The sequence below is a fragment of the Crocodylus porosus genome, unplaced genomic scaffold (assembly GCF_001723895.1).
Source record: "Crocodylus porosus isolate Cpor-Errol unplaced genomic scaffold, CroPor_comp1, whole genome shotgun sequence".
NCBI classification, from domain to species: Eukaryota; Metazoa; Chordata; order Crocodylia; family Crocodylidae; genus Crocodylus; species Crocodylus porosus.
Window position 1 is genome coordinate 8,241,683 of NW_017728916.1, and position 16,482 is coordinate 8,258,164.

A 16,482-nucleotide genomic window follows, 5' to 3' on the forward strand; every position below is an offset into this window, starting at 1 on the left:
TTGTCTAGCCTATGGGACCAAAAGACTGGGGAGCACTGGTGCAAACTAATGATTCTCAACCAGATGGCTGTGGCACCTTTGAGATCCTTTCAAGGGTGATGTGGGGTGCCATATAAAGGTTAGGTGCGCAGACAAGGTGCACATAGTAATTCCAGAGATTTAATCTAGGAGTCCACAGCATTGGGTACGTTCTGCCTTAGGGGTGGTCTTTCCCAAGTCTGGTGTCACAGAACAGCAGCTCTATTTTTTTCCTGTAATTAGAAAGCCCCCACCCCCTCCTTTGTGGTTAAGCCTGCCTCAGAGACACTGGGTGTTGACTGCAGCCTAGGCTGGCAATGTCACTGGGCTTGTCCAACGTTCCTGCTGTGTCAAAAGCCAGAGGTTCCAGGCTAGGGGGTCTTGCCCCTCCACTCAGGGTCACACTGATGCTATATTTGAGGTCAGGAAGGAATTGTACCCCATGGTAATATTGGTACAGATTGGCAGGATTTTGCCTTCCTCTGCAGCAGGGGGCATGGCCTCTACTTGCGATCTCTTGAGCACCTATTAACAACCTTTTACAGAGACATGATATTGGCTGCCATCGTTCCCCTGCTTTACCTGTGGCAAGTTTGGGCATGATGTCTGGTGCGGTGTCAGGATTGATGGTAGTCTTATGAAGAGTTTAGATGATGGATTTGTCTGGGATGGTTTAGACAGAGCTGATCCTGCCTCGGGCAGGGGTTGAATTAGATGCAATAGCTGGAGGTCCCTTTCAGCCTCACTTCTCTAGGATGTCTATGAAAACTAAGAGCTGCTGTTCTCTGAAAGGAGTGAAGTCTTCCAATGGGTGACTCAAGTGTATTGAGGGAAGCTTTAATCTGAGAGGTGCAGAGCCACTGGTGTTGGCTACCACCCCTTCCACATCAGCAGCATGAGTGATGGCTGTGGATGGTCACAGAAGTCACTTGACTTCATGGCTCATCGTCACATCCCTTCTGAACTCTTCATGCCACAGGTGCTAATGACCGTCTCTTCTGAATGCTCATGGCATTCCCCGCCATCCAGCTAGCCTTCTGTTGTGTGATAGCTGCTCCTGGTCATGCAGCTCCTATTTCACAGCCCTCCTATTTCATACCAGCTTCCTTGCTGAAGTCCATGGCACCAGCCTGGACTTGGCAATTTTCATGCACCAGCTTCGCTGATCCTGACACTACATGCAGATGCCCAACATGCTTCCTGCATCAAGTGCTCTGCTCCTGGCTTAGTCACAGCTTGAGATCTGGTGGTGGCCAGAGGCAACACAGCAAAACAGATGTCAAGAGCTGCAAGGAGATGGCTGCCCACCGACTCTAATGGCGCCACCACCTCTACCCAGCGGTTGCCTGTTTGGAGGGACAGTGTCTCACCCTCCAAGCAGAGGGTGGAGGAAGGGAAAGGAGAAGATTCCCAGTCTGTGGGAAGGCAGATGACATCCGCGGACAAACTGGCAAGTCCTGAATGCAATTCTTCAGTCACCTCAAGTGCGCTGTGATAGGGATGGTCTTCAACGGCGGGCTTGGCCATCTCTGGGTGGCTTTGAATTCATCCCAGCGCCCTTCTGCAGCTCCAGGGTATGATTCTTCAATCACCTCAAGGGAGCCATGGTAGGGATGGTCTTCAATGGAGGGCTTGCCCATCTCAGGGTGGCTTTTAACTCATCCCAGTGCCCTTCTAGTGCATCCAGAATGGGATTCTCCAGTCACCTGAAATAAACTATGGCAGGGATGGTCTTCAACAGAGAGGTTGCCCCTCTTGGGGTGGGTTTTAACGCATCCTAGTGCCCTTCCGTGGCTCAGGATGGGATTTTCCAGTCACCTCAAGCAAGCCGCGATCGGGATGGTTTTACACTGGCGGGCTTGCTGATGTCCGGGGGGCTTTTGACTTACTCCAGTGCCTTTCTGCAGCTCCAGGGTACGATTCTCTGGCTAGGCGAGCAAGCCATGGCTGGGACAGCCTTCAATGAAAGGTTTGTACATTTCAGGGCAGCTTTGAACTCATCCCAGTGTCCAGGGGGATAATTCATTCACTCCAAGCGAGCGGTGGCAGGCAGTGAAGGGTTTGCCCCCCGCAGGGCGGCGTTTAGCCCATCCAGGGCACGACTTTCCAGTCCCCTCAAGCGCATGGTGTGCAATGGAGACCTTGTCCCTCTCAGGGGGTCTTGTCACCCGGCCCAGGGCCCTTGCCCCTGGGACAGCCGTGACAGGGATGGCTTCCCACGGGGGCTCCCAGTTCATCCCAGCACCTCCTGCTTGGCTGCGCTCAGGCCGGGCCCGGGCAGGGGGAGGAGGAGGCCGCTCGGCTCCTCGCAACCCCAGACCCGCCTCCGGGCGGGGACGCGACGGGGCGGTGGCAGCCCAGCTTTCCCGTCCGGCCCGGCCCCGCCGCGCCGGGAAGACGGGGGAAGGGAGCCGAGCCGAGCTGAGCCGAGCCGAGCCGAGCCGAGCCGGGGGCCGGGAGCCGGGAGCGGGCGCCCGCGGCCATGGGCCCCCTGCTCCTCGCCCTCCTCACGGCGCTGGGGCTGCGCGCGGGTGAGCGGGCCGGACTGTGCGGGCGCCGCCTGTTGTGTGAAGGGGTCGTGGGGGGTTGGGAGGACTGCCTGTGGCGTGAGGGGGGCTGTTGTGAAGGGGGTTGCTTGTTTTGAGGGGAGTTTGGACTGGGTGTTGCGTGAGGGGGACTGCCCCTCTTGTGCAGGGCGGTTGTAGGGGGGGATTGCCTGTCTTGTCAGGGGTTGGGAGGGCGGCCTGTTGTGCGAGGGGGACCGGCTGTTGTGGGGGGACTGCCCCCCTTGTGCAGGGCGGTTGTAGGGGACCGCCTGTGGAGGGGACCGCTTGTTTTGGGAGGGGTCGGGAGGACCGCCTGTTGGGCTTGCCCCTCTTGTGTAGGGTTGTTGGGGGGATTGCTTGTTCCGTGGGGGTTAGGGGGCTGCGTGTTGTGCGAGGGGGGGTTGCTTGTTTTGTGGGGGGCTAGGGGGACGGTTGTGGGGATTGTTGTGCGGGTTGGCCTGTGGCGCGGCACCGCCGCGGCTAGCACACGTCCATCCCCTGCTCCTGTGAGCCAGGCTGACGCTGCCCCAACACAGACATGGCAGAGCAGCGTGGGATTTTGTTCTTTCCCAGGTTTTTCATTGGGAATGAGCAGCTTTGCATATAAGGGCTGGTTTATCCCCTTGTGTACTCGGGCACTGGACCCTGCTTTCAGTTTCTCCTTGCTCTTTCTAAATAAAGTTCACACACCAACAAGGAAGAAAGAAAACTTTTTATATCCACTGGGGGGAAGAGGAGGTTTATGCCCCAGATGAGCAAGGCAGACGCTAAATATGAACCCCGACCTACTTCTCAGTTGGTCCCTCTCAACTACTGCTAGATTAAACCTGATTTTTGTCTCTCTGATTAAAGAAATCCAGAAGAGCATTGCTAATATAACAGCTGTAAACATAATTGAAGTTTAAAAAAATGAGTCTACATTTCAAAAGGCGTCCCTTTGTAAGCCAAAATGCCAATCCGAAAGCCTGCATAAATTATATTTAATAAGTTGGTACTAATAATTTTTAATAAGCTGGCTTCCTCCCTACAGGATGTTAGCACTCCGTGCAATGCGTGTCGAAATTGAACTTGGCCTGATTTTCCAAGCCTGTGGGTAAAGGCTGACCCTTTTGCCATTTCAAAGTGTGCTGCAGAACTTGGAGACATCAGTGGTGGAAATGCATGATTCATTTCTGCCTTGCTTCATTGCCCAAGATAAAATATATTTTTTTCCCTTTTAAATCTTGGTTTTGAATCATTTTGTTTTTTCCTCCTATTGTAAGCGTATCAAAGTAGAATGTCATTTTAATTATCGCTGCAGCACTGTATGTGCCTCTGGACGTATGGAAATAATGAATGATTGTAACGTGGTGTAAGTGGTTTCCTTAAAAGAAGTTGGAGTTGGCTCATGACTGCTGATAGTATCTTTTATCTACGTCCTCTCTGTGAACTTTCTAAGTCTACTGTGGTTTTTTTCAATAAAATAGATGCTATCTTCATAATCAAATTTTAAATCAAGTTTCTCTGAATAGTATTGAAATGGAAAGCTTCTTCAATTAAGCATTGTTTGATTTTGTGTGTGTGTGTGTTTGTGTAGCAAAACGCATCGGTTTTTAACACCCTGGTTAAAAGGGTGAAATACAACCTTTTACCTCATCTTAAAAAACAACTAAATGAGTTTTTTTTAAATGGGCAGAAATTGAAGAAAGCAGAACTGAAGATTCTTTTGTATAGAGACTGGTGATTTTTTTTTTTTTTTAATATTTGGTGTCAAACCAAGGAGAGGTGTAAGGACAGAAAAACCATAGAAAAAGTACAGTGATCTCAACTATGGATTATTTTGACCTGTACTTTAGATCTTCTGCATGTGGATCTATATAGCAAATACATCTACATAGTGTTTGGTGGCATTTGTGCATTATTTCTACAACATCTCACTGCTGGAAGCCAAAGGCAGAGGCTTTTGTCAGGTACACTTTGCTGCTGTGGTGTTCATGGGGTCCTGGGTTATTTTGCAACCTGTTTCATAGCCTGCTGATATGCAGCTCCTGTATGACAGCATAGTGGTCTTGGGGAGAAACTTTGCCTGTTCAGTGTTTGTGTCCTTATCTGCTCCTAATAGTAGCCTTTCCCCTTTTAGCACACCTTATCCAAATCACAGTCTACATTCAGGGAAAGGTATGCTAAATGGACAGCTTACGCTACAAATTTAAAGGTATTGAGGCATGATATTCTGAGTTGCAAGTCTATAATTGTAGGGGTCCTGCATCAGTATTTATTTAACTGAACTTCACACAGTCTCTCCAAGTGCATGAAATGTGAAAAGGAAGTCATAAACATTGCAGTTTAGGTCGCTATATCACTTTTCATTTTAATTGACAAAAGCACCAAGGTCTGGGTGCTTATGGGAGGCATATTCTACACTAGCTTTTTAAATACAAGTTTTCCTCCCCTGCCCTCTCAGAAGCTAGCATAAAGCACAAGGCCTGAAAATGGCGTTGATATTCTGAAACTTATTAGGTTTAAATGTGTTATGCTAATGAGGTTTATTTAGGCTTTATACCTTGCAAGACGCCTTTCGGTTACGAACAGCTTGATCCTGCAGGTGCTTCTAGATGGCTAAATTCTGAGCATTGTAATTGTCTCACTGAAGGACTTCCGTGGGACTACTGACTGGCCTCTGACATCCCATGCTGTCAGAAGTGATTGGAAAATAGCAGCCATGCTATTTCTGAAGCCTGCAGTAATTCTCGTTAATTAGTAGGGTGATGGGCAAGGATACCCTGACACAAGGTATTGAGCAAAAGATTGGATTTCTTTTAGGCAGAAAAAAACTCCTTAGTTTTAGTTCCCTGCAAATCACCAAATTCACAAAACCATTTTATAAGGGGTGGGGGGGAGGGGAACAAATATGATTAGAGGCTAAGCTGTCTTTTGAAAGGTTGATTTGGTTTTGTCACCAAAACATGTCAGAGCATGGTAGAAGAGCAATAGAAAGAGTCTTAGAAAGCTTTTTTTCCCTGTTGCAAAGGATGTTCTTCGGTTACTGCTGTTTTGCATGTTCATGCAGATTAAACACTAAAATACTGGTGACCAGGTGTTGCATTGTGCAAGCACATATAACACTAAATTATAAAAACAAGTTATAGGGTAGAATTGGTACTTTTTTTTTTTTTTTTTAGTCACTGTATGATCTCTAGTACCCTATGCAATATAAAAATGTAGTGATCAAAGCCCAAGGCATCTATCTCCTAGGATGTATGAACCAGCTGGTAGCTAAGTCAAGCTTGGCAGTAGTTCTTCCAAGAAGTCTATGGGTGGTTTTTAGGTTGGACAGAGCAGTTTCTCTTTTTCCACTGACCCATTTGAAAGCAAAGCCAGGATCATAGAAAATGGGGGTTGGAAGGGACCTCCAGAGGTCACGTCTAGTCCAACCCCTGCTCCAGCCAGGACCAGCTCCAACTACATCATCCCGGCCAACACTAGCTGGATATTTAAAACCTCCAAGAATGGAGGCTCCACCACCTCTCTGGGGAGCCTGTTGCTTGATGTTTCTTTCATAGTGGACACCTGGAAGTGCTAACTCCAGCTGTAGAAGCCAGCCTCATTTGGCCTCTTCTGTTAGTGCCTTGTTCGTTAAATGTAATAACAAACATAAATCCAAAATGCTTCCCTGCTGCTTAAGAGGCTGCCAGGTTGATAACAATTGAGAAACGGAGTCTGGCACATCTTGCGTTCCTTCCCTTCTGTTCCCTGGCCTTATCTTTGGTGTATCTGTGTTTTTCCAGGCTTGCTTACTGCTTCCATTGGTTTCTCTCATGGTCATATGAACATATTGGAACTTGGAAGTTAAGACCCAAATTGCACCTCAGTGCACTATCCTCGGTTGAGCATAGCGCATACATTGTCTTATCCCCAGAAACCTCCAAGTCAGTTCTTCTGTTTACTTCTTGCTTTCGAGAGGTAGAAATTTTCTGCAGGTATATGCCAGTAACAAGTTATTGCTCGCCAAATATCGACGTTCCTTACTCTGCCCTTGAACTTAAAATGAGATTAGTCAGTTTTACATGCTTAGGGGGGTGGAATTGAAAAGGGTGAACTTTTGTGGATGATAGAAATGCACTTACCAACAGAAACCAGATTATCTATCATCAGCCATGTGCAAACTTGTACTCACTTTGAGCCCGCTTTTGAGAATAGGATACAATCAGACAAAAAGGAAGATGAGAGTTAGATTCGTATGTGCACTTGGACACTGCATCCATCAGATGCGTGACATCCCACAGCCCGGCCCCTCAAAATGAGATTTGTCATTTGATAAAGGAGTATTAAATACGTATGCCTGGATGTGCCCAGCCTCTTCATTCAGGGCAAACAATAATCTAGTTAATGATACAGATTTTATAGCCTAAAATCCGTAGGCTACAAAAGTTGACCCTGTGTAAACTTCATTTTGTTCACCTATTTTTTGAGATCCCCATGCATTTTGCTCTATTTTTAGAAGTGATTCTCAAGCAGGGTGCCGAAAGATCTTTTCAATGGACCCACAGGGTGCCATGCAAGTTTACCACTAGCAGGTGTGCAAACAGGTTTTACAAGATAAACCTAGAGATTTCAAACACATTCATGCGGCTAAAAGCCATCTGACTTGTGTTTTTTCCAGGTTTTTTGCAAGAAAAGAATTGCTTGGTTATTTTTCTGTGGTCAAAAAACAGCAAAAGCTAAAAGCAGGCATTTTCCAAGGGATTCCTTGAATCTAAAAGGATCAAGAACCTCTGTTTTAGAGCTATCTGGGGACATAAACCTAGCTGTAGAGTACATAGCAGATATTTCTATTAAAATAAAGTACAATATGCAAAACAACCTATAGGTGCTACTAGCACATTTTATAGTGGGATTTAGAGCTGTTCTAAAAGCAAAGCCAGTTGTCAAGTGAATAGATTTCTTTAAAATACATATAGTTGTATCCTTTTATTTAATAACCTAGTTCTGATAGAGAAGGACAAAGTTTAAAAACTGTAATATAAATAGCTTAGAATGTAGGCTCTGTTAAAAAAAAACCAAAAAAAAAAAAACCAACTTGAAGTAAGTTTGACAGAATTGGTCAGTTTAGAGGCGGAAGGGGGCTTCCCCTCAGAAACTCCTTATTTTTTCTTGGAAAACTGAAAACTTTTTGCGTATAGTCAGGAAAGTTTTTGTTTTTATGAAATGATGACATCTTCCATGGGAAGTGGACAATGTTCCTGGAAGTTAATTTAAGCAAAAAAACCATTTTCAAAGCCGTACAATTCTGACCGAATTTTGTTTTACTGGCACAATGCATAATATTTGTGGTGCTCATAACTTTTTTTTTTGCTTTTGCTTTTCTAGGAACAGAAGTTCTGCCTCCATCTAACGTGAGTTACTCTGTTGTCCAGATATGTACATTGAAATGGACATGGAAACCTCCCGAGAACGTTAGCCGCAGCTGTGATTTGGAATATTCCACAGACATTGCGATTGATGGTATATTACAAGGAAGGAGTGTAAGTTCCTCAAGTGTTTGAATTAAAAAACCTGTGATTCACTCTCTAAGAAAGTACACTGTAGTTAAATTCATACACTTGACCAATTATTCCATGATGGGATGTGGACTATTCAGAGATCAAAAACAACAGCATAGCTATTGGCAGATTTTAGGTAAAGCAGTTGGTGATCATTCATAAAAAGCATGATAGTAACGAATAATGGATGTTTCTGTCTCTTTCTTCTTAAGTGAAACTAATAAATGCATAAACTACCTTAATTTCCAAGAGGATTACATGAAGGTGAATTTCTTGAAAGAGCCAGTTACCCTGACTTTGGGAAACCATTTAGAGGGGTTCAGTCTAGGAGAGAGATGTGTAAAGTCTTATACACGTAGCCTGTCAGAATTCAACCTAACTCTACTTTTTTCTGATCTTTCTCCAAGTCTTTGCTTGATCTTGGCTGCAGTCTAGTCTTCTAGGTGCTGTGGGAATGCCCCACGGAAACACTGCTAGCTACTGAGTACTATTAAGTTGTCTGGCTTTGATGTTCGTGGGAGCACCTTTGTTTTGATTGCTGCATTCTTTCCTGCCAGTCCAGCATGCAAATAATTTGGCAATAGCACGCTGTCTGCAGGCTACAACTTGTTTGTTGTGTGGTAGCTGAAATGTCAGTCGGTGTTCAGTTCATGCTATCAATTCCATAGTTCTCTGCTTATGTGAATTTTCTTCTGTTGGAGTCATGGGCTTTGAGTGCTTTTTCTTCTGCTATGATTTTGGATGATTTCAGGATGCTAGATTGACTTCCCTTTTCTTTCTTAAACCTTTGCTCAGGCAGCAGCATTGAAATTGGCCCATTTTGCTGTAGACTGGAAGAATTTGTCTAGGCAGAAGAGTGTACTCCATCCTACAGTCAACTCTTCATCTCTAGGTTGCCAAACTGTCCTAGCCCATTGGGAGGTGGTTTGATATCATGACATGCTGGTTGGTTTGCTTGAGCATGCTGCTGATAGAGACTTACTTTTTGTTAGCTTTAAATACGCTTCTTTCTTCCTTCCTTTTCCATTTTGAAGCATCAGCTGTTTATTCAGTTCTAGAACTGGTTTTGAGTTGGGCCATTTTTGGATTAGTTCTAATACATTTTAATAGTCACTGATTTCCTTGTACTTTTAATGTGTTTGGGCACTGACATTTTGTTTCTTTAAACTTAGCAATGGAGTAAGAAACTTTTTCGTGTGGAAGATGTACCCATGAATAAGGAAGTTTGTTTAAAAGTGAGAAGTGAATGTAAATCAGATAATGCCAGTAACCCAAGTGACTGGGCGGAAAGTCTCATTCCACCAAAAGGTACCACTCTATGATCAAGTCTTGAACATGTTATCTTCTTTACCAGTGACTAACTAGACATTATCTTTGGTTTCTGTGACTATATTAAAAGGGCTACATTTTTAAGAATAAGTCTTTGTATTTAGATGTTCATTTAGCTAAGGCTAGGAACAGATGTTACACCTGTCCTGGGACAAGTTGTGCCTGTGTTTGCTCCGGAAGAGAAGTCCTGGATTTGGCATATACACACATCACCCTCCCAATCAGGGCTTGACAAGTGGCTGAATAAACTGCCACTTTTCTGCCATTAATTCAATGATGCAGTCCTGGGACAACCATTCAGATGCACTTCTAAATATCTGGGGATAAACTTCTTTTTAGGGTTTGTCCCAGGTCAACAGACATGGATGTTCGAGCAGTTGCCCTGTCATGAATAAAATGGCTTCTCCCGAGATGTATACAATGTCTGTTTGTAGTCTAAAAGTGTGTGCACCTTACCACATTCTCAAGAAGCTTTCAAAGCAAGCTGTGTAATTATTACTTGAGTTCAGTGTTGCTTACTCTTTGCTATCATCTCCTCCAAGAAAAGCAAAACCTAGAACTTGCAGGTAAGTCAGCTTGGAAATGATTATCATGCGTTTGTAATGTTGATGTCTGTCTTCTGTGTGGTGTTACTGAGTTTGAGGCCTCTGCTTCACATCCCCAAATTCTGTTTGTAAAGTTTGCCCATGAGTGGTTTAGGGGAGGATGCTTAGGTAGCATCAGGAAAAATGAGTGTCAATAGGCAACATGAATGATACGGCACAGTCCAGTAGCAGAGAAAATAACAGCAAGGCAAGGAACATAATGCAGGTGCTGGCTGACGAATCAGATGGCAAAAAAGGTGAGCCTGAAAAAAACAGGTGTGTGCTGGGGAGGTGCAGAGGTCTGGATGACTTTTTCTTTTTGCCCTTTGAGGTTAGGCGTGTTCTAATGAACTGCAGAAGTGGATCCTTATGGCAGAAAGGATTAAGCAGATTTTTATTTTAAATTTGTATATAGACCTTTCATGGACATCTGTTTTCTTGGTATCCAAGTACCCTTCTAATTCTCCTGTAATATTTAAATAGTCATGGCTACAGGGGAAATTCAAGTCAGGAGTAGAAATGAGTTTCAGATTTGGGACCAATTACAGGTTTGTCTGCTTATGAAGGTAACATGCATATTCAAAACTTGGGAGAGTTGCTGCTTGCTGGAGGGGAAATGAACATACCTATTCTAGTATCTTAATTAGTGCAGACAGGAGGGGTTGGTTAGAAATTATTATGTTCTTGAGAAGAAAGGTTAACTTGTGTGTGAGAGAGAAAGAGGTGAGGTTAAACATGACAGATCTAATTCTGTGGCGGTTCTGTACATGTGATGTCCTGTTGACTACTTGATTCACAGTGTCTTTGCAGTCATTTTATTTTTATCATTCTGTGATGTGATTTAGGTCTTAAATACAGTAAAATGTTTACAGGTATGGTGGGCTCATCTAAATACTCAACTTTGGCCCACAGTTACCATTCAGCAGCATTTGGAGATCTACTGATAACCATATTCAAAATACAGGGAAACAATTGTAAGTAACTTGGTAGGTATTGGCAGGTTTTTCTTAGCAACAGCTCTGCAGTTCCCATCTTGGCAGTAATAAATACTCCTTTTAAATTAATCCTACAGCACCTGTGGTTTAAGAAAAGCTGGTACTTTCTTGATTTCACTATAGTAGATCAGATTCAGTAAAAACAACAGTTAGCACTATTTTAATTTGCTTGTGATTAGGAGGAGCTTCTAGGGATTTCAGTTGAGCCATGCTGCTGTGCAAGTGGGTGACTTGCATGGTCAGACTCAGGTGTTCATTCCAGCCTGAAGCCACAGGCTGCCTCTCAAGTATCTACTGGAAGGTGAACAGCAGCAACTTAGATTTGCTAAATGATGAGAGGCCCTTGCTGGGGGGTTGTGTATGTGTGTGCACGGGTGTGTGTGGTTTTCTTGTTTTTAAAGAAAGAAAAAAGGAATGTTAAGAGGGTTTTTAAATTTGCATTTCAGGTGTACCAGATACAGAGGCTAGTAACATAAGCTGCATTTGGCACAACTTGAAGTCTATGGTTTGTACTTGGCTTCGTGGAAAGAAAGCAAGTGATAGGACCAACTACACTTTGTACTACTGGTTTGTATTGACTGGCTTCTATTTTCTCTCTGGCTTACAAATACTCTTATGGTTATGTCCTCTTGTACATTGAGTGGCTTGTATTTGTGAGTTGCTTGTCCTCTGGAAGAGCTCCGAAGATCTGTATAAAAATTAAAATGTTAGTCCTGGCTGGCAGGAAACTTCCCCTACTCTAAGTTACAGTAGCCTCAAAAGATTGCTGACGCTGGCTTGTTGGGACCTGATTTGCTTATGGAAAGCATTGGTGTGGTTCTCGGGCTTATTTAAAAGTAGCTGTGATTCACTGACAGCAGAGTCAACTGAGAGCTGGCACTGAGTTTTGCTGATGATTACGAAAGGCCTTGTCACAGCTGGGCTGTCGTTTAGATTAAAATTACTCATCTGCTCATTCACCATTTCTAAAAACCTTTGGACTCATGTGAAATGCGAACAACACATTGCAGGCAACCATCAATCCTTTTGGATCATGGTGTATGCATGAGAGGTCATCAAGACCTTCGGACATGTATGCCTAGGCAAGAGTATGGAGGCTGCCAGACTTTCCAACTCCCCATTGAGACAGTATCCAAAGGCCAGTGCTTTCACAGCAGTTATAAGCACGTCTGGACCATTGAACCACAACAGTGGGTAACATTTAGTAGTAGTTTGGTGTAAGTCATTTCTCTCCAGTGTCTGATTCATCTCTGGAAGTCACAGTGCTGGATGAAATGATGTTATCTTCTCGAGACCCTCCCTTCTCAAGTAACTTCCATAAATAGCCACCTGCTATAAGACAGAGTTGTGGAAAAAGAAAGGATTTGGCACTGACATATGTGCATGCTAACTCAGGCACGTTCTCACAAATGGCTGGTTTTCATTGCATGTCAGCTTTTATTAGCTTCCAGAGAAAGGCAGCAGTTTATCTCTGGAGCCTCTGGAAGCTCAGAGTTCCCTTGTTGCCACTTGACTTTGCAGTGGACAGCAATGAGTTATTTTTACGATGTATTATATAAATAAAAAGTGCCTGTCCCCTTTTCTCTCCAGTTCTAGTTACTGAGATGATTAAGGGTAAACATAAGCAAACAAAATAATAGTGAGTTACAAGGTGACAGGGATTCATGTGCATCAGCTGCTCCAGCCTCTTTTCTTGCCCCACAGTAAGTGCAAGCTAACCCTCTGTAGTTTAGCCCTGTTGCATTGAGGGGTAAGCTGCACTGGCTTAGCTTTCCCTTCTCATGGTTAATAGTTGGCAGATGGGCAGTCACCGCAGGGCAACTAATATGCAGTAACTACCTGTTCTCTCTTAATTCGCTGTAGCTAGTGCCCTGAATTTTCTTCCACTGTGAAGGAATTGAGCTTGGCCCTAGATCTGATTGAGGGGTAGGGGGGAGAGGAACGTGAATTCATAGGGCTTCTCAGTGCCTTCATGGGATACCACTTTTCGCTAGGGCTGAGCCAAGTATTTTTGTGAAAAATGCAGATAAAGCCGAGAGGAGCACAGGGGACAGTGCCATGTCGCTCTCAAAGCTGACGTTTTCTAAATGAAACTAAAATATTTTGCCCTCTTGGTCCAGCACAGCCTTTCAGTTTCAAAATGTCTTGCAGCTGTATTTTAAAACAAGTGTTAAAGCACAAGATCCAAGGGAAATGTTTCCTTTTGGGAGTTAAACCAGCTATTTTATTTGACCTAACACCACATTTTTTTTCAGTACTGGTAGTGAATGGAAAAAAAACCCCAGTGTTCTTTATATTCTGTTTTTGCCCTCCATCCAGAATCCTATCCCTGCTGGTGCAGTAAACGAATCTAAGTAGGACACCTTAGTTAGGACTGTGGTGTGTCAGAGGACTGAGTATCTGGCCATGAGACTGGGAAGGAGTGAAAACCCTATCCCCGCAAAGGGGGCATACCAAGGGGTTGAGTGGCCCACAGTCTGCAGAGGGCTGAGCTGGAGCTAGGGCCAAAGAAAGAGTGCTTGAGTGAAATGACAATTTAGTCTAGCTCGTGAGTGTGTGCACACGTGTGGATGTAGGAAAAAGTGTAGCCAACCTCCATGAAGTGTCACCTTCTGCAATCTGGTAACACCGGTTTAAAAACAAACTTATTCATTGCAGCCTGGGCTTTTGAGATGTTGCGTTATATTTATATTTTATTGCTGTAGGTATGAGGGCCTGCAAAGTCACCAGCAATGTGAAGATTACCATATCCATGAAGGAACCTTCAGATGTACTTTCAGACTTTCCTTTGCAAATTCCACATCTTTGTATCCAACAATCAATATTTTGGTTCGAGGTGACTCTGAAGAAGTAAGGCCCATCTGTGAAAGTAAAGATCCAGCAACAATTGGTAGGTTTAGTTATGTTACAATCAATCGTGTGTGCTTTGCAAAGTTAATTTGTTTACAGATCAACAAAAGAATTGCTTTTGATTATGCTTGTTATCTTCTACTAATAGTATATGACATAGCATCCATGCCTGTATGGAGAAGTAGCATTGTGAAACATTCAGAAATTGCTTGTGAACAGGTAGGGTCCTCTTGTAATGGGTCAATGTTTGTCAAGATTGAATTTCCTAATTGCAACGGGATAAAACTCTTCATCACGTTTTTTGAAAGCCTGGCTCTGCTTTGCCCTGACGTTGAGCTCTTTCTTGCTTTGTTATAAAATGTGTTTTATAACACTTTCCAAGTAGTTTTATTAACAGTAAGCTGGAGCAGTTCATTAAAGGCCTTCCTCTCCACTGCCCTCATAAAAGTGGTGTATTTGGGTTGATAATCTGTTTTTTCAAGTGTGTGTGGATTTTTGTGTGGAGTACATTGGGTGTTTGGTTTTGGCCTGCTCAGAACCATTTCGTATCTCTGAGAAACCTTTCCAGCAATGGTGATGGGCTGCTTTTCCAGGACCAGTTCCTCTACAGAATTATGTAGGCCAGTGGATTCAGAAGAATCGTTTCCTACTGATATAAACTGATACAGTTCGGCAGTCAACAGAGTAAAACCAGTTTACATCAGTGAAAGAGCTGGACCTTGATTTCCAGCCGTGACCCCAGGGTCGTTCCTAAATGCTGCTTATTCCGGCTGTCACAAGTCTCCCGAGTGTCAGTGATGAGAGAACACATCTGGATGTCATCAGAGCCTTTTAAATTGATTCTCTACCATCTTGAGCCCAAGTTTTAGACTCCCCAAGCACAGGAGTTGCCAGCCCTTAGTGAAAACAACAGATTCAACTGATAGGCTTAACTGCAGAGTCATAATCTATCATTACATCTGTCTGCCTTTCACACTACTGGTAGCAGGGTTTAGGTTTTGGTGAGTTATTTTTCCTTTTCTCCTGTGTGAGGCTTCATCCAGATAAACAAGGCACCCCATTGCCACCGGGGAGTCTGGTCTGCCAGTCGCTTTGTCAGCTTGTGGCACAGGAGAGCATGTTTGGAAACCTCTGAAGATCTAGTCTAGTACATACTTCGTGTACATTGTGTAAAAAGGTTAATGACTCGTAACAAGTAAAGATCTCCTTGGTATGTCTTGGGTTTCGTTTTCTACGGTGAGAATAAAGTAGATAGTTTTGTGGTATGTGTAACTGCTGATAAGCTCGGTCTTCCCATAATGAATTATTACCAAGTCTATTCAGACTGCTTCATCTTGATTTAAATGTAGTCACCAGTTTTGACTTCCTGCCATGAGGAAATCATGCTCTGGTTTTGAAATACCCACAGCTAGGTATAGCTAAGTTGTCATAAAATATATGCAGTTTTTGAGACTGCCATGGTATGGTCACTTAAATTCATACAAATAAAACATTACAAATTATGAACATAGCCTGTTGATCTCTGGTGCCAGTTCTTCCTTCTTTTTTCAGTGTTGTAATTGCTGTACGTGAACTATGTCTTGTTACTTATCTAGTGACACTTTTAACCAAGTACATGTGTTAAAAATATATAGGATAATGTATTTAATTTTTTGACTAACATTTATTCTTATTATTTCAGTAAAACCTGGTACTCCAAAGATAGTAAAACTCTTGAATACCAATAATGGAATATCTCTTGAATGGCAACAACCAGATGCTTTCCAATCAGGCTGTTTAGTTTATGAAGTCGAATATAAAGACAGCAAGTCAGATACCACTACAAAAATTGAAGTAATTAATTTTTTTCATTAATTATTTACTTGGGAGCTGAAATGCATTGTGTATGGTTTTTGCAGTGGGTTAATAACAGCTAAAGTATTGATATTTTAAAAACAAAACACAGTTAATTACATGTACAGCAGGTCTCTTAACTAATTTGAAACTATCTAACTGAGTATTTTTCGGGGGGGGTTCTCATGCAATAGCTTCCAGATGTATTGTAATCATACAGCTAAATTAGTATGTAGACTCCTGATCACTAGATTCCACTCCTATACTGTGGCAAAATGGTGCTTGGTACCAAATACCTTGCAGATCAGGTACACTTCATAGAATCAATGAATGGGAAGGGACTTAGATCATCAAGTCCGACCCCCTGCCACAGGCAGGAAGGAGCACTGGGGGTGGCAGGGGTCATAAGACCCCAGCAGGTGCCTATCCAGTCTCCTCTTGAAGATCCCCAGGGAAGGTGAGAGCACCACCTCTCTGGGAAGCCTATTCCAGGCTCTGGCCACCCTTACCGTGAAGTAGTTCTTCCTAATATCCAACCTAAACCTCTCCTCCCTCAGCTTGTGGCCATTGTTCCTGGTGACTCCGAGGGGGGCCCTGGGGAACAGACTTTCCCTGAGTCCCTGCTGGTGGCCACTGATGAGGTTGTAGGCAGCCACAAGATCCCCCCTCAGTCTCCTCTTGTGGAGACTGAAGAGATTCAGGTCCCTCAGCCTCTCCTCATAGGGCTGGCCATGGAGGCCCTCAGCCATATGCGTGGCCTCCTCTGGACCCTCTCCAGGTTCTGCACGTCCTTCTTGAAGTGCGG

At 43.9% G+C, this 16,482-nt stretch overlaps 1 protein-coding gene across 1 annotated transcript in view; it reads left to right on the forward strand.

Annotated features, from left to right (window-relative positions):
• Positions 1 to 2,354: 2,354 nt before the first annotated feature.
• Positions 2,355 to 16,482, forward strand: part of IL13RA1 (interleukin 13 receptor subunit alpha 1) — a 20,813-nt gene continuing 6,685 nt past the window's right edge. Inside the window, exons 1-7 of the mRNA XM_019536390.1 lie at positions 2,355 to 2,440; positions 2,475 to 2,549; positions 7,920 to 8,068; positions 9,259 to 9,394; positions 11,441 to 11,561; positions 13,700 to 13,884; positions 15,526 to 15,677. Of these exons, the coding sequence (XP_019391935.1) occupies positions 2,501 to 2,549; positions 7,920 to 8,068; positions 9,259 to 9,394; positions 11,441 to 11,561; positions 13,700 to 13,884; positions 15,526 to 15,677 (792 nt within the window). The 5' untranslated portion in view covers positions 2,355 to 2,440; positions 2,475 to 2,500. The remainder of the gene's footprint in view (positions 2,441 to 2,474; positions 2,550 to 7,919; positions 8,069 to 9,258; positions 9,395 to 11,440; positions 11,562 to 13,699; positions 13,885 to 15,525; positions 15,678 to 16,482) is intronic.